The following is an 18,954-nucleotide window of genomic DNA, read 5'->3' on the forward strand; positions in this document are numbered from 1 at the left end:
TAATTATTTTATTTAGAGGCCAATTTTGGCTGGCAATTAAACAGGAAAAGTAAAACATTCTCACTTGATAATCAGTTTCTATTTTGTATGCACTGGGGCTGGACAGACATGAATGGGAATCCTGGATGTGTCACCTACTCACTGCTGGGCCATGGGCAAGTTATTCAGTCTCTTTGAGCTTCATGTTTCCCATTTGAAAAATGGAGATAACATGTAATGCATAGTACTGTTTTGAGGATTAAGTGGTATAATGCTTAGAAAAGCCAATATTGGGGCCTGTTATAACTAATAATATAATTCACTTTTGAGTCTAGTCTAAATCAAATTGTTTGTAAATCTTCTTAATATCATACAAGTTTAGATTCTTCTCTCCATATTATTGTTTCACTATACTGTAGCTCTGTGGGAGTTCTTAGAGCTTTAAGGTATTATTTCATGGGGAACCCTCAGTTATGTATAGATCCTCCTTCCTGGGTTAATCATTTATTCAGAAGAGTCCTCCAATTTTCTTTCTTAGGATGAATAGATCAGGCTGCCAGAATTCTGTGTTAGTGGGTATATTCTGGTTCCCTCACATGCTTAAGCAGTTGATTAGTTGTTGTTACAAGTATGAAGACAAGCCTTTTAGATATCTGAGAGTTTGTTTTATTTGGATCTCCTCACTATCTTATTGCTGCAGAACGTGTTATAGTTACTCTGATTATGTTGGTCAGATCAACATTATTTAGTTATTTCCAAGAGTAAATTATAGATTTTGGGTCTCAAAGTTTCTTAGTTTCAATTCTCAACTTGCCTTTAGATTACTAGTTTCAGAATTTTGCCTTGACTTAAGCCCTCCCGTCAGATGCACATACTTAAATGTTATCTTATCTGTATGTCCTTGTGGGCATATGTGCTTACCAAGCCGCTTTAGCAATGCCCTGTACCTCTTTTCTGTGTCTCAAATAGCAGAGCTTCTTGTCTGCTGGCCAGAATGTGTTCTGATGTCACAGTGCTGTACTTCCATCTCAACCATTTTGCTGCAAAACAGTTTCACATCTGAGGGCAAAATAATGGCATATTTTATGCCAACATTTTAATGTTTTGATGAAAATCTATGGTAACTGTCATTGCAGCTACGTGTTCCACAGTCTCATTAGTCATCATATGTGGCCCACGTCAGTCACCAAGCATTTTGTGCAGTATTTGTGTGATCGTCACCTTTGTGGTTATTATCAGAATGATTTAGTTGTTAGCATCTGAAATGGCAAATGTGGTGCGGACTTTCAGGGTTACTGAGATTATGTTTTCCACATTCGAGAACATACCTAGGGTAAATCTCCCTGAGATTAGGGACTCTGATTTACCATGTTGTGACCGTCACATGAAAGTATTAAAATATTACCTTGCCATTAGCAGGTATTCAAAACATATTTTTTGAGTAAATGACTATAACTCAATAACATAGTATGGGGATTGCTATCTCTGAATGTCTGAATCTGTCTATTTGTTATATCCCTGATATTTTTCAAAAATCAAATGGGGAAAAAGATATCATTCCTGTATGCCTTTCCTTCCGCAGGCCTATCAGAGAGGAGCTGCTCCTAAATGTCGAATTCTTCCAGCTGGTGGCAAGGTGTTAACCTCAGAAGATGAATATAATCTATTGTCTGACAGGCATTTCCCAGACCCTCTTGGTGAGTTGCTGATCATTCTTTTCCAAGGCAAAATGACTAAGCTTCTTTGTTTAGCTGGAGCAGTGTTTCTCTGTGAAGGAGAGGGATTTCCCTCCAGGGACATTTGGCAGCATCTGGAGACATTTTTGTTTGTCACAATTGGAAGGGGGGTGCTATGGCATTTAGTGAATAGAGGCCAGGGATGCTACAAAACATCCTACCATGCACAGGACAGACCCTAACAATGAAGAGTTATCTGGCACAAAGTATCAGTAGTGCCAAGGTTGAGAAACCCTGGGCTAGACACTCATGTCCCATAGACAAGTGGAAGATGTGATTTCTCTAGTTTAGGAAAACATTTTACCACTTCCATTATTTCTAATCCCATTCAACAATACACAGTCAGTCTCTGTGTTTCTAGCACATGGAAAATGTGCTGTCAGCCAGGTATCTTGAAGCTTTTGGAATATATTGCAGGCTTTGATAGCACTCCACAAGGCAGCAGAAATAAACAGGTAGGTCCTAGCCCGTGAAATGTACAATCCCATCTTTTAGTAAGCAAGCCTGAACCTGTCAGGGAATACTATTTTTCTAATTTTAGGATGATATGCAACTAAATACCCTAAATAGACAAAAAAGCCTTTTAATAAGTGTTACAGTAACTCATAGCTACTGTGAAAAAAAAAGCATTGCATTAATTTGCATATCTATAAATAAAGCTGGGATGCTGCCATGGAAAGATAATTGGGAGATTGGATTTTTATCTAGTTCTGGCTGTGCCACTTACCAAATGCTTTAGCTTAGCCGGCTGCTGAACAGCTCTGGTTTCTGTTTCTCCAACTCAAAAACAGGGCTTTGAACTTAAAAACCTAGAAGGTTCTTTCTAGCTCTACCCTTCTTTGATTCTCATTCATTCCACTTTTTACATGTGGAGACATGATGGGTAATATATAGACTAAATAAGGTAATTCATAGAGATTCATGAAGTGTGGATAATGTAATAACTCCATTTGGCTTTGCATAAATCATACTACATAGTAATTACTTAGTTCTTGAAGAGAGCCCTGGTTCTTATTAACAGACATAATAATTTCATTAGAATTTACGGAGAAAAACATAATCATTTTGTCAATTGTTATTTCGGTGCTGAGTGCTTAACATAGTGTTTTTAATAACACAATTACAGGATTGGTACATGGACCATAAACCAAGATTAACAAATTATTACTAAGTAATTCATGCTAAAATAACACTTCATGTGCACTATGCATACTATTATATTTTCTTTTACATCTACTTATATGCCCTTGGCGGTGGAGCTGCCGCTAGAAATGGGAATACCAACATGTTGACTCATCCAAATCTCTCTAAAACTTTCCAATGAAATCAGCCAGAAGAGACAATATGTTTATTGATTTATTGCTGGAATCATATTGGAGGGAACAAAAAGGACTAAAAAACACAAGTCCTGTGTGATTAATCCCAGTTGGCCCAAGGCTTCAGATTAGGGCATTTCAATGACTTTTTAAAATTGTGTGTTGTGACCTTCTGACTTTTAAAATAGAATATTCACAGTAGATCAGTTGTGATATTCTTGTAACTCAGAAAAAATTCACTGATGGCATCTGGAAAATTGTTGTAAAAGGTTGAGAGATAACTAGAGGCTAAAAGGAATGAATTTCATGGGTTTGTTGAGGCTTTTTAAATGCAAAGGGTCAATGTTGCTTTTGGTTGCTTGTACAAAATTATGACATTCTTGGAGAGGGCAAGGAGGATTGTTTGATAGAACCATGTCAGTCAAGAAGACTTGACTCTGTGATATTATTTCTACCGGAAAGAATAAAGGCATAATAAAGATGGGATGCTTATGAATAAGTGCATTTCTTAGAAAAAGCACTAGAGGCTTATGAATAAGTGCATTTCTTTTTCTTTTTTTTTTTTTTTTCTTTTGAGGCAGAGTCTCACTCTGTTGCCCAGGCTGGAATGCAGTGGTGTGATCATGGCTCACTGTAGCCTCAACCTCCTGGGCTCAAGTAATCCTCCTACCTCAGCCTCTTGAGTAGCTGGGACCACAGCTACATGCCACTATGCCCAGAAAAACAAAACAAACAAAAAAACAAAAAAAGAATTGGAGAGACAATGGTCTCACTCTGTTGCCCAAGCTGGTCTTCAACTCCTGAGCTCAAGTGACCCTCCTGCCTTGGCCTCCCAAGGTGCCGAGATTATAGGCATAAGCCACCACGCCTGGCCAATAAGTGTATTCTTTACAGAGTGTTCAGCTAAGTTGATACAGAAAAAAATGCCCCCGTGTTTTGTTAAAGTAATTCACTTGTTTGGCATTTTACTGGTTAGAATCTGGTTCACTGCATACAATAAAAAACTCAAAGTTTTATTATCTCACTAAAGATATTTCAATATTAGTCCAGGGCTGGTGTGGACTAAATTTGTCAAAAGCTCAGGCTCTTTCTCACTTTCTCCCCCTTTATTTCTAGGTTGTGGCCCCTACTGGCAGAGTCCAGGGTGGCTGCTGAGCTCCTACCATAGCATTCCCATTCCAGATAATAGGGAGGAGAAAAGGAAAGGAGGAGGGTACATTCACTTTCTTTAGAGATACCTCCAGGAAGTTTCGTATGCCACTTCAGCTTATATCTTACTGGACAGATCTTAGTAGCTGTGGGCTCACCAAGCTGCAAAGGAGGCTGGAAATGTACTCTTATTTTATGTAGTCACTTGCCCAGCTAAAAATCAGGGGCCTTATTCTCCCTAGAAAGGGAAATAGATATTGTGTTACAACTACAGTTGTCTCTATAGCATTCAATCATTCATTCATTTGCTCATTTTCATGTTGATTCATTCTGAGCATTGTGCTAGGTCCTGATGGGCCACGGCTTGTGCTGGCGGTACATTCTGCTCTGTTACCTTTAGATTCCAGGACACTGGAACAGGGCTCCCATATATCCCCAGGAATTTATTCTTTATTTAAACCAATCTGGATTGATTGATTGACTGATTGATTTTGAGATGGAGTTTCGCTCTGTCACCCAGGCTGGAGTGCAGTGGCATGATCTTGGCTCACTGAAACCTCTGCCTCCCGGGTTCAAGTGATTCCCCTGCCTCAGCCTCCTGAGTAGCTGGGATTACAGGTGCGCACCACCACGCCAGGCTAATTTTTGTATTTTTAGTAGAGATGGGGTTTCACCACGTTGGTCAGGCTGGTCTCGAACTCCTGACCTCGTGATCCACCCTCCTCGGCCTCCCAAAGTGCTGGGATTACAGGCATGAGCAATCCTGATTTATTAATTTGCCAGAACTGATGCGGTTCTGTAGCCTCCCATGTGGTTAGGATTCATTTCCCTGTATTCCCAGTGCTTTCAATGGCCTCTTAGAGAGACCCTCTTCATTACCTTTCCCTGAGATTGGTGCCTAATACATATGCAGGAAGCACAGAACTAATGTTTTCTTCTGCTTGTTCTCTGTGACTCTGGAAAAAGTTGGGACTCATTTAACCAAGTGCAATATCATGTAATAGGAATGCATGGAAAGGAGTAAAGTTTACGTAGGGGTTCTGAAAGTTTAGGTAGTGGGTTTAAAATGAGTTTCTTGGAATGATTTTGAGGGAAGAGGTAAAAGTCCCATTGTCTAGGGCTTTAAAAAAATATACTAGGCCAACGTTGCGCATTTTTCACTTAACAAACTGAAGTTGAACATCTGCTCTGTTCCATGACTGTGCTGTGGGCTAAGGATACAAAGCTATGGAAGATGCAGTCTGCGTCTCTAGGTGTTCACAGTGGGTAGCAGTGGTTCTGCTCCCTGGGCAGGGGAACGGCATGGGAATCCATCTCACTCCCCTCCCCCGCCTCCCCATCCTGAGTGTGGGTGCTGGCATGAAAACAGGTCATTGCAGTATTTGGGGAGAACAGAGTAGGGAGCACCTAACTCTGTCTCTGGTGGCAGTGGGATGTGCCAGCAAAGGCATCCCAGAGGAGTGGCTTTTGAACTGACTTTTGAAGGATGAATGAGAATTTTTTTATGGGAAAGCATGATGGAAAGGAAGGAAGAGAGGGTTCTATGGACTGTAGGAACAATATAAAAAGTCGCAGAATGGGTGAACACACCCTGGGAGGGTACAGACTGAAAGTGGAGGGGAAGCCAGCACAGAACAGGGCAGGCACCGATACTTAGCGAGGAGATGGAGAGAGTTGGTAGAGGATAAAGAATTTGGCAAAGGTGATAAAGAAGAAACAAAATTCTACAAAGCATGAAGGAAACCAGGAGAGAGGCACTCCTGGAAGTCATGGGGAGAGAATGTTTTCAAAAGAAGGAGTTGTTAGCAGCAGCAAATATTCCAGGTCAGATGAAAAGAAGCAGCCATAGGCTGGCAGTCAGGATGACGTAAGTGGCTTCAGCAGTTGGATTTCAGAAGCTGGTGGGGACAGGAATGAGACTGAGGTGAGAATAAGGTTGATGGCATAAAAACAGCAAGTGGTGTTTGGCCGAGACAGGGAGGAGGGAGAGAGTGCAGGGCAGACAGCTGCCCTGTTGGAGCTGGAGCCTGCAGGGCCAGTAGAGTGAGGGGGTGCACAGGTGGTCAGTGGCCTGCAGAGGAGCAGGAGGGCAGAGGAAGCTCTGTTTGTGGGTCTTTAGACATAAGGAAGTTGAGAAAGATTGTGCCCAGGCTGGGTGCGGTGGCTCATGCCTGTGATCCCAGCGCTTTGGGAGGCCAAGTCAGGTGGTTCGCTTGAGCTCAGGACTTTGAGATTAGCCTGGGCAACATGGCAAAACTCTGTCTCTACAAATAGTGCAAAAAAAACTAGCCCGGTGGCTCATGCCTGTAATCCCAGCTACTCAGGAGGCCGAGGCGGGCAGATCACTTGAGGTCAGGAGCCTGGCCAACAAGGTGAAACCCTGTCTCTACTAAAAAGACAAAAATTAGCTAGAGGTGGTGGTATGCGCCTGTAATCCCAGCTACTTGGGAGGCTGAGGCAGGAGAATCATTTGAATCTGGGAGGTGGAGGTTGCAGTGAGCAAAGATTGTGCCACTGCACTCCAGCCTGGGTGACAGAGTGAGACTCAGTCTCAAAAAAGAGAAAAAATTGTGTTCCTGGTATCCTCACTGTCCCTGTGGTGTTGGGTAGGAGGCCAGGCAGACAGCAGCAGTGGAACAGGGGAAGCTGGTGGAGGGATGCCAGAGGAGCCAGTGCTCCCAGTTTCCCTATCCTGTGAAAATATCTCACCAACTTTCCATCTCATGGCCTGTCCCAGGTAGTTACCCTCATGACCTGAAACACATATTTGAAATAAAAGATACATGTTTTAAAAGGTATTTGTGTTTTCAATATTTCTTTAGCCTCCAGTGAGAAGGAGAATGCTCAGCCCTTCGTGGTCCTGCCCAAGGAATTCCCAGTGTACCTGTGGCAGCCCTTCCTCAGACACGGCTACTTCTGCTTCCACGAGGCTGCTGACCAGAAGAGGTTTAGTGTCCTCCTGAGTGACTGCGTCAGGCATCTCAATCATGGTATGGCGTGGCTTCCCTCTCGTCCCCGGGGCAGGAAGTGGGGCAGCCCTCACTGAGTTGTCCTGGTCCGTCATCTGTTGCAGCGATTCTTAGAAAGAGCCACAGATGGGCTAAGTGTGGTGGCTCACGCCTGTAATCCCAGCACTTTGGGAAGCCGAGGCCAGCGAATCACGAGGTCAGGAGTTCGAGACCAGCCTGACCAATATGGTGAAATCCCATCTCTACTAAAAATACAAAAAAATTTAGCTGGACATGGTGGTGGGCACCTGTAATTCCAGCTACTTGGGAGGCTGAGGCAGGAGAATTGCTTGAATCCGGGAGGCAGAGGCTGTGGTGAGAGATGAGATCATGCCACTGCACTCCAGCACAGATGACAGTGTGAGACTCCGTCTCAAAAAAAAAAAAAAAAAAAAGCCACAGGTGGTGCTGCCCCAGGGAAGGAGAGGGAAACAGGTAAAGGGACAGTTCTGTGCACAAGGAGCCTCGCCTGCTTGCTGGTTTTCAGGCAGGTCCGGGATGCCCCGGTGAAGCAGAACATGGGGCAGTTATCTGGCTGCAAGTTGGGCAGGGGGGTGCATTCTGACTGCCCCGAGTTTATTCATGTAGACCATTTTGCGTATACTTCACTCTCCTTCTTCCTGATTTAAAAAAATCTAAATGCCAGCAAGAACGTGCCAGTTTTCCCTGGCAAATGCTAGTCTTTATGACATTTCCTTTTTATTTTCACCTTTATTTCTGAATAACAGTTACTCAGTTAAGATCAGTGGCACAGTCCGTGGTAATCTAGTATTTGTTTCTGAATCAGTGGTTCTTAAAACTTTAGGGCTCATAAGAATCACCAGGATAACTTAATTAAAACACATATTCTTAGGCTTCACCCCCAGACATTCTGACTCACTGGGTACACCACGGGGCCTGGACTTGGCTTTTCTAGCACACGGCCAAGTGGCGCTGATGCTGCTGGTTCGCGAACCACCCTTGGGGTGGCGTTGCTTCAGGCCACGTTGCCTCCAGGCATGGACTTAAGCAATGTGACGTCAATAGTAAAAGAGACTTCTCATTCCAATATGTGATGTTTTTGATATACTGAGGTGAATGCTGGTTTTTCTGGACTCCACAAAGTCTTCAGTTACAGATAACTGCACTCTGTTCTTGGCACTTGGAAAGGCAGCCAGTCTAAGAGCACTGAGGGCTTACTCTGTGCCAGCCTCTATGTAGGTGTTAAGAACAGAGTAATGAAGCATACAGAGTTCCTGTCTCTGGGAGTTGAAATTCAAACAGGGAGGATGGATAAACACCCACCAATTATCGTTTGAAAGTTATCACAGTTAATGTGTTAAAGAGCAACGAGAGGTTACTAACTAGTGAAGAAAGGAATGCCGAACTTTCAGCTCTCCAGGGGAGTCCTCTATGAGCAGGTGACATATGAGCTGAGTCACCTCACCCATGTGCCTTTATTTCCTAATATGGTTAATTTCACTGTATACTTATTTTAAAATTCAGAGGTTTCCCTGAGAGTGTCAGTCCCACAGAGTGAGAGTCACTAGTGATGCATCTCAACTAACTCTTGGTTTTAGCTGTGTATTGATGGGGACTCACGGAAAAAGATAAGGTCAGTCTGTTTTGCCATAGCAACTCTGAGTAACATTCATCATCATACTGGATCATAACTAGTTAGGAACTTTTTTAAAAAAATGATACCCTTATTAAAATCTTGCCTTGTGGTTTTGATGTTCTAGAGACAAAGAATTGCCCAGCACTGACTGCAACATTTAGTTCATTTTCCACTACACTTGCCCGTCTGTGTTTAGGGCCTTGGTCTAGTAGGAACATGCAGTTGGCACTCAGCACAGGAACTGCGAAGTTTCACTGAGTGCAGAATGCTCCCTGCCCAGCCAAATGGGACTTACTGCATTCCCCCTTTCATGTACATAATAGGAATTTCTCTGAGGAGTTTTTGGATGTTATGTAGCCTGCATTTAGACTCCATTTATGGAAGATTTCAGCCCATTCAAACCCCACTCTGCTCTCCAGTATGTTATCAAAGGCACCAAGATAATGAGGTCTAGTCATATTTCCCTGGTTCTGTGTCACATTCCTGTGCCCAGAAACTGTTTTATCCTCGCTGAGGCTTTATGCAGACTTAATTTGGCATAACTTCCAGTAGCTCCAGTCAGAACCAGAAGCTGTGATAACATTGTAGGGAACAGTCCTTGACTATCATGGGCCCAAGGAGCAGATCTTTCTTTTCTCGCTTCTTTTTCTGTTTTTGACAGCACGATGTACCACTCATCTTTATCGTGTCACATTTTCTGTTCTAGTCTCTGCCTGTTACTCATTGTATTATTTTGAGTAAACCAGAAACAGGCTTTCACAAGCTGCCACTTAACCACTTTTTCCCATAATTACCCAAAAAGTTAAGAAATACATTTAAAATTAGGGCTGGGATAAGGGCCAGAAACCCTGAGGTAGCTGCTGGGAGCCTGCTATCCTCTACCCGCATGCAGGTGAGGAAGGGCTGTCAGCCTGCTGTGGCCATTGTTTCATCGGCTCTCAGGCCACCGTGCTTCTCTGTTGAGAACCGGGTCCTAGGCATTCTAGTATCAGAGGCGTGTGAACCAGAGCAACTCCATCTTAAACAGGAGCTGGAAACGAGGCTGAAACTTACTGGGCTGCATTCCCAGATGGTTAAGGCATTCTAAGTCACAGGATGAGATAGGAAGTCAGCACAAAATGCAGGTCATAAAGACCTTGTTAATAAAACAGGTTGCAGTAAGGGAGCCAGCCCAAACCCACCAAAACTAAAATTGCGATGAGAGTGACCTCTGGTCATCCTCACTGCTACACTCCCACCAGTGCCATGACAGTTTACAAATACCATGGCAACATCAGGAAGTTACCCTACATGGTCTAAAAAGGGGAGGTGTAAATAATCCACCCCTTGTTTAGCATATCATCAAGAAATAACCATAAAAATGGGCAACCAGCAGCCCTGTGGGCTGCTCTATCTGTAGAGTAGCCATTCTTTTATTCCTTTACTTTCTTAATAAACTTGCTTTCCCTTTGCACTGTGCACTCGCCCTGAATTCTTTCTTGCACGAGATCCAAGAACCCACTCTTGCGGTCTGGATCGGGACCCCTTTCCTGTAACACTAGCAGCTGATGCTAGGCATGTTGATCTCGCCTGGGGTTCCAGGACATGTCACCTAGTACTCAAATTCCACCACAACCTAGCCCACTTGCGCCAGAAGTGTTGGGTCTGAATTTGGCTACATGTTCATGTTCATTCATTCTGAATCTGGAACCCCCTTGTCCTGCTTTTCCTTATAGGGTGGGCGTTTCCTATTTAACCCTGATGAAGGGCCTGATTATGCCCTGTTCTCCAACAGTAAGGCTAGCTCCTAAGGTAGGTAAGGGCCAGTAGAGAACTCTATGTTTCTCCCTCCTTCAAAGGAGAGAGCAGCCTTTAGGAGCCTCAAAGATTATTTTGTATCCTTAGGAGAAGAAAGGTTGTGTGTGTGTGTGTGCATGCTCACATGTGCACTTTCACGTGTGTTTTGCTTTTATTTAGTTTTGGCACCTCTTCATTGGGCAGGCATAAGAAAATCTCACAAGATTAATCCTTAGTAAAACATCCCACTCCACCTCACTGGACTAAATGTCAAGCCCACTGTATAGTATGATCCTAGAATAGTAGCTGCTGTCCTCTGTCCCTTTTGGAGTCACACTGTAATCCCTTGTCTCTTATCAGGGAAGGCTGTGGTTCTGAATGTCTGCTGCCACAAACTGAGACTTATACAAAGCCAAGATGTTCTGAGACAGTCCTGTTGTCCAAAATGCAATCCTATTCTTCAGAACTTTAGTTTGCAAAATATGATTGTAGTTATGGGGTATAGTTAAAGCTCCTGACAATACAGAGGGCTGAACACATGCGATATGGAATAATGATCATTATTGATGCAAGTCTGTTCTTCCAGCTCAGGATAATCATTTCTTGGCATGTAAATGTGCAGGAAGGAGAAAAAGTGTTCCTGGAGGAGGAATAGGATATGGGAGGGCCAGGAAGTAAGATAGAGCATGGACCATTAAAGGAACAGGAAGAATTTTGTGTGACTGGTGCTTAGAGAGGAGAGAGGAAGATGGGCAAGATCCATGCTATAAGGGGCTTAGTGATGCATATTAGGAACTTGGACTCTATTATAACAGCAATAGGAAGCCATTAGGATTTGAAGTAAATGAGCGATTTCATCAGATATTCACTTCAGAAAGGTCACAATGGCTGCAATGTAGGCAGTGGATGAGAGGGTAGCATGGTGGGTGGCCAGGAGGCCACTTAAAAAGCTTTGGCTGGCAACAGATGGCAGTAGCTTGCACCAGAGTGAGGGAAGGCATTTGTCAATATCAAGCCATGGTACTCAGACTAAAGGATTTGGGGGAACAGAGGAACTGGATGTTAGAAGGCAGCCATCACTGGATGAATGGTGATTCTGGAAAGGAGGTAGAATGCTGGCAAAGTTTTGTTCAACAGTGCTGTGCTAGCTTGAAGGACAGCCAGGACTGCCACTAAACAGATGCCAGCGTTCACATCGTCATGAACACTAAGAAAGAGTGGACAGTAGACTGTCTGGGAAGCATGAGTGCACACGGGTTGAAAAAGGTATTATCAAAGAAAAGCCCACAGAATTTTGGTGAAAAGACCACAGCAATGTAAAGACACTCTGCAAACCAGTGCTTCAAGTTGGACTAGTTCAATCACTTATGACAATGGTAACATCCAACATTGCTTGTATGGAGTGAGTCAGGTGGAATGTGGAGCTATAACAGTGATTATGTGTTGGAATTGGTTACTCTGTCAGTATTACATGCCTTGAGCTCTTACCCCAGAAATCCCATGCCTTTATTAGATTTGATTTTGATACTTGCAAGTTTTAGGTGTTCAATAAATGTTGTGGAATTAAATTGAAATTTAGAACAATAAAGGACCTTACAATTCAAATCAGACAGAGCAAATCCTTTTTGGTGTGTTTATTTGAACATCATCTTCTTGCCGTCCAACACTCAGCAGCAAATCTCAGCTCTATTTTCCCCAGCTTATTGCTTCTTGGTCACCTACGAAGCAAGTTCATTACTTGAGAGACTATGCATCTAGTGTGGAGATCAATCAATTATAACTGAAAATATACAATGAATTTTAGTTTGTAATATGTGAAAACATACTTTTGAATTTTGTGGCACAAGCTTATGTTCATGGACATGCATGTATCTATGAGTTGGAAAATTCTAACTTTTACTCAGGCTCCTTTGGGCACTTTAGTACAAACTAGTAATGTTTAGAGATAGATAAGTAAGAATACAATTGTTGAACATATCTCTGAATACTTTTACTTATAAAAATATTCTATAGTATACATGTGTTGAAATGCATACATAAAACCCTCTATGCACTTCAAGCAAAACGCTTGCTAGTTACTGTTAATAGATAAGTAGATATTAATTTCCAGTTTTCCTAGGAGTATCCCAAGCAAAATTCTTTAAAAGTGTTCTCTTTGCTTGAGCTATGTTCTCTTCTGGAGTTTAGCCTGTGCTCTTTGCCTCACATAGTTAATACTCTACAATTAGAAATATTTCTCTCTGTCTCCTTGTGAGTATGTGGTTTTTACTTGGGAAGTAGTCATTCCCTTCCCTCCCCAACTTCCCCTCACCCCTGGTCCATGAAACTCTAAATTTGGGAGGGACTTACATGGTCACGTATTCCAGTCCCTCAGGGTTTAATTATGATAAGGCTCAAATAGGTCACAGCTAGTTAGTGGCTGAGAACCAGTTGTCCCAACACCTGGCCTTTGACATCTGTTTGAGTTGTACATATCATGTTGTCTTCTCAGTGTTACTTTCTAAAAGACTCATCTCTTGGGCATTTTAAACATGCTGCTATTAAATCAATCTATTCTTTGCATGATATGTTTGCATGATCCAGAGTGAAGCAAATCCAGAGCTATTCACTTAAGATCACCTGAGACCTGGAGTATATCTGGCTTCTCGATAAATTGTATGATCTGAGTTTAACTTGGTATTTTGTCCACGGGCTAACCATGACTATATCTTTCAGTTTAGAAGTGCTCTGAAGATAAAATATTTGATAGCATAGCTTCTCTACTGGTTAATTTAGTGTAGTTTAAAATGCAAACCATGTATGATTTCATGCAATTTAAGTAAAAACTCTAATTTGTAAAGGAAGATTACACTGCTTGTGAGGGCATGGGTTGGAATACTTTAAAAATAGTAGATCTAAAATATGCCTTTATATTATTTATACTTACAGATTTACTTAAATTACTTGAAGCTCTCAAAGCAATTTAAGAGTTGGAACTAGAAGAACAGGTTTCCATCACAGACTAGAATAAACAGAACTGCTCTCTATTAGCCATTCAGTGTTTCTCCCCAGCAGTATATGGGTTATATAGTCCTGGGTTCACTGTTGTCTAAAGCAGTGTTGCCAGGAACTACATTTGAATACTTCTTTTGGCCCATCAAACATGGTGTTCTTTCAGCGCAACCACGGACTTCCACCCCATCTCCCTCAGTTCCAATGAACCAAATAGTTATTTGGCATGAAGGTCTAAAAATTGTATGGTTATGATAGTTCAGGATGACAAATTGGAACAATCATTAAAAAAAATTACGCAAGCAGAGTTAAAGTTCATTTAAGCAAAAAAAAAAAAAAAATTGTTTTTGTTCGTGCTATTTAGATTGGGTAGATTCCAAAATCACTGGACAGTTTTTGATATTATTGTAATCAACTGTGGCAAAGCCTGAATAGCTTTCAAGTTTTGGGTTTGTTTTTCTTCTTTTACTTATAGACAGGATATATTACAATTGAAACATACTTACTAAAATGACATAGTAAATGCAACGGCTGTTTTAATATGTGGTTAGATAATCAACTTTATGAAAGGACTCTATTTGGCAAATAGCCCAGGATTTCTTTTAAATATGAATATCCAGGAGAGTGTAGATAAAATTCTCATCTGTGGTTATTGAACAGTGAGCCACATTCATTCTTCCCATACCATGAACAAGCTTAGAGAATGTGATACGGGAGGGAATCATGCTTGAAGCTATTGTTTACTCTATTAGTTGTTTTGAGTTTTTAAAATTAAATATTGAGTAGATATAGAAGAATGTTTGTAAAGTATGTATAGAGTATAAAGAACATTATCGTTACCTCTGAAATTTCTTATGTGTTATTCCCTGATCCTATAGCCTTCTTTTTCCTTTGAGAAAGCTCCATACTAGATTTTATGTTTTGCTTTTCTTTACAGCTTTATCACGTATGCTTAATCATTTTGTGTGTTTTTAACTTTATCCATATGGAATTTTACTACATTTCCTCCCATGACTTCTTCTTGTTCAGTATGATATTCCAGTGCTTCATCCATGTTATTGCTTGTAGGTGCAATTTATTGACTTTCAAAGCTAAACATATTCTATTATATTAATATACCATAATTTCTAATATCTGTGTTACTTTAGATAGACATTTGGGTTGTTTCCACTATTTATTATTAACAGTGCTGCTGTGAACACTTACTGTTTGTTGCTAGTTTATAGGTATTTAGTTTTGATTTGGTTTGCTAATATCTAAGGGAATGTTCACATCTGTGTTAATGAGTGTATTTGGCATGTAATTTTCCTATTTTTCGTGGCATTTTCAGATTTTTGCACCAAGGTTATTTTTGCTTCATAAAATGATGCATCTTTTCTTTTCCTTTGCTGTAATCTGAAATAGTTTGTGTAAAACTGGAATTATTTGCGTGTTTTAATATTTGGTAGAGTGTGCCTGTAAAATCATCTTAGGTGTTCTCTTTGTGAGAAGATCTTAAACTACTAAGTTAAATTTTAAAAATGTTATAGGATTGTTCAGTTTTTCCATTTCTTTTTTTTTTTGAGATGGAGTCTCGGCTGGAGTGCAGTAGTGCTATCTGGCTGCACTGCAATCTCTGCCTGCCTGGCTCAAGCGATTCTCCTGCCTCAACCTCTAGAGTAGCTGGGATTACAAGCACACACCACCACACCTGGCTAATTTTTTTGCATTTTTAGTAGAGACATAGTTTCACCATGTTGGCTGGGCTGGTCTCAAACTCCTGACCTCAAGTGATCCTCCCGCCTCGGCCTCCCACAGTGCTGGGATTATAGGCATTAGCGACAGTGCCCGGCCCCAGTTTTTGCATTTCTTAACTCAGTTTTAGTAGGTTACACTTTTCTAGAAAGTTGTCCATTCTGTTTATGTTTTAAAGTTTGGTGGCATAATATCCTCTTACTTTTTAAGAATATATTCATGATGCCCCCTTTATTCTCTGTAGTGCCTGTAGCTGTTTCCTCTTTCTTGTTTGCTTGTGCCTCGCCTCCACTCTTGTTTGCTTGATCAATTTTATCAACTTCTTCTTTTTTTTTTTTTTTTTTTTTTGTTAGAGATGAAGTTTCACTCTTCTTACCCAAGCTGGAATGCAATGGCGCAGTCTTGGCTCACTGCAACTTCTGCCTCCCAGGTTCAAGCGATTCTCCTGCCTCAGCCTCCCGAGTAGCTGGGATAACAGGCATGCACCACCATGCCTGGCTAATTTTGTATTTTTAGTAGAGACAAGGTTTCTCCATGTTGGTCAGGCTGGTCTCGAACTCCCGACCTCAGGTGATCCACCCGCCACGGCCTCCCAGAGTGCTCGGATTACAGGCATGAGCCACCGTGCCCGGCCTTATCAACTTCTTAAAAAAACACAGATTTGGACTGGGGAGATTATTGTATATTTGTTTTCTATTATGTTAATTTCTGATGTTTTAAAAATTGTCTTTCTTCTATTTTCTTGGGCTTTATTTCGCTGGCTTTGTTTTCTCATCTCTCCAGGTAGATGCTTAGCTCATTGTGATGATTTTAAAGCCCTTGCAAATTCTTTAACATTCTTTCCTTCAAAAAATGAAGTCAAATTTTCCTCCACTTGAATGTTGGCCAGACATAGTGACTTCTTATGAACAGCATGTGGCAGAAGTGATGGTATGTGACTTTCAAGAATAGGTCATCAAAAAGAATCATTTCTGCCTGACTTTCTCTTGGATCACTTATTTGGGAGAACCTAGTCGTCACGTGAGAATACATGAGCGTCCCTCTGGAGAGGCCCATGTAGAGAAGACAACCACGTGAGTAAACTTCCTTGGAAGTGGATGCTTCTATTCTGTCAAACCTTCAAACGATTGCAGCTTTGGTCAACAAGTGACTGCAACTTCATGAGAGACCTCAAGCCAGAACTATCCAGCCAAGCTATTTTTGAATTCCTGACCCATAAAAACTATGAGAGATAATAAATATTTGTTGTTTCAAGCCACTAACTTGAGGGGTCATTTGTTTTACAGCACTAGAAAGCTACTATACTCATTAATCATCGGCCATTTTTCTGCTCTAATACAAGCATTTAAATGCTATAAATTTCTCTCTACATTAGCTGAATCTCACAAGTTTGTTTATGCAGGATCATTTGGATTTAAATATTTTCTGATTTCTATTATTATTATTTTTAACTTACGAGTTACTTAGAATTGTGTTTCTTAATTTCCAAATATATACTCTTTGTCAATTATTGATTTCTAGCTTAATTGCACTGTGGACAGAAAATCTGATTTGTATGATATCATCCTTTAAAATTTGCTACACCTTGCTTTACGTCCCTGTATATGGTCAATTTTTATAAAAGCTCATAGGCCCTTGAAAACAATATATATTCTATAGCCTTATATGTCCATTAGCTTAGGTGTGTTAATTGTGTCATTCAAATCTATATCCTTACTTTTATTTTTATTTATTTATTTATTTTCTGTAGACCTCCTCTGTGGATTTTTTGCTATGCTAAATTTATCAGTTATTGAGAGAAGTACATTCAAATCTGCCACTGTGATGACTGACTGATTTTACTGTTTGCGTTTCTATTGTTGAATTATATGTTTTGAGTTATATATGTATATATACACATCTACACACATATATGTGTGTATGTATAAACACACATATACATACACATATATATGTAATGTTACTAGATATATTCATGCTTAGAATTATATCTTCCTAGTGAATTTAATTTTTATCATTATGAAATGGCACATTTTATCGCTATTAATGCTATTTGCCTTAAAGTTTAAAAACATCTGACAGTCTTTAAATGATGTGTATCATTTAAGAGATGTTTATCACTTAAATGATACATATACATCATTTAAAGGATATATCATCATTGTTAAATGAGCATTTAGTTTTTTTACATGTATTATAATTACTCATATTTTTGTTTGTAAATTTACTATCTTACTTTGTGTTTTCTACATATCCCACCTTTTCTGTTTCCTTTCTTCTACTTTCTTGACTTCTGGATTAATTATTATTAAAACTTTATTATTAGCAATAATAATAAGCACAATATATTTTATATTCTATTTTTATTTTGTATATTCTATTTTTATTTTGTTAGTGGGTATCCTAGAAATTTTAACTTGCAGAACTTATCAAAGCCAAAGATTAATCAACATCCTTAACTTTCTCTCAAAAAATACAGATAACTTAGAATGCTTTAGCTCCTTTAACACCCCTCTCCACTTATAGGTTGTTGTGGACTTAAATTTTAATTACATTTTTCAATTTTTAACCAATCAATATATTATTATTGCTGTTCTATAAAGTTTTAATATTTACTGCATTTTTACCACTGTAGAGGAGGAAAAACTTTTACTATACTCTCTTAGGTTCTGCTGGAATCGGTGAATTAAGCTGATAAAAGACAGATTAACAGGAGGAAAGCATATACATTTTATTTAATGTCATTATTTACGTGGCAAAAAGGGCTTCACAGAAAACAAAGAGAAAATTCCCAAAGAAGCAGTTAGACTTGGGGGCTTATATACCATTTTAACAAAAGTAATAAATTGTGGAGAAGTGGCTCAACAAAGGAAAGAGATTTGAGTTCCTAAAAGTGCAAAATTGTGGGAAAATGGGAACTCTGGGCAATCTAGTGGAAGATAAGGGTTATTTTACTAAGGTATATTTGTGCAGATTCATCTTGGCATTGACTCCTTAACTCTGGTGATAAGAATATTCTCTTCTTCCTGGTACCAGGAGGGCATTTTTCTCATGGAAAATTTATGCCTTGCTTTTAAGCAAAAAGGACAAGGATGGGGAGCTCTTCTTGCATCTGTTGTTTCTCAATTGCCTTTGGCTCAAAATAATCAATATGCCAATACAGTATATTCTGAGATGGCATGTTCTGATCTCCTTCACCGCTTTCTTTGCTCATAACTTTTTCTTGCTTCTCAGACTGTCCATCTGGAAACATTTTCCTTTTGCCTGAAGTACATCTTGTAGAATTTTCTTTAAGTTTGTTCAAAAGATGTTTCTAATCTTTTTCTCAGTTTTTGTTTATCTCATTCTCTCATGAGAAAATGTCTTTATCTCATTCGTATTCTTAAAAGATACTTTCACTGCATATGAAATTTTGGTGCAGCAGTTATTTTCCTGTCACTACATTGAATATTTTGTTTCATGATCTTCTGGCTTCCATTACTGAAGTTGAGAAATATACTATCAGCCTAATTCTTGTTCCTTTCAAGGTAATTTGATTGCTTTCTGTCCTATTTTTTTCTAAAAACATCTTTTTTTGTCTTTGGTTTTCTGCAGTTTCACAAGAATGTGTCTTAGCTACAGATTTCCTATTTATTTATACTGCTTGAAATTTGTTGGTCTTCCTGAAT

At 40.0% G+C, this 18,954-nt stretch overlaps 1 protein-coding gene across 1 annotated transcript in view; it reads left to right on the forward strand.

The window, feature by feature from the left end:
• Window positions 1–18,954, forward strand: part of NIBAN1 (niban apoptosis regulator 1) — a 180,191-nt gene that overhangs the window by 87,335 nt on the left and 73,902 nt on the right. The window contains exons 4-5 of the mRNA XM_054435848.2: window positions 1,562–1,676; window positions 7,003–7,170. Coding sequence (XP_054291823.1) covers window positions 1,562–1,676; window positions 7,003–7,170 — 283 coding nt within the window. The remainder of the gene's footprint in view (window positions 1–1,561; window positions 1,677–7,002; window positions 7,171–18,954) is intronic.

This window comes from Pongo pygmaeus, chromosome 1 (assembly GCF_028885625.2).
Source record: "Pongo pygmaeus isolate AG05252 chromosome 1, NHGRI_mPonPyg2-v2.0_pri, whole genome shotgun sequence".
Lineage (NCBI taxonomy): Eukaryota > Metazoa > Chordata > Mammalia > Primates > Hominidae > Pongo > Pongo pygmaeus.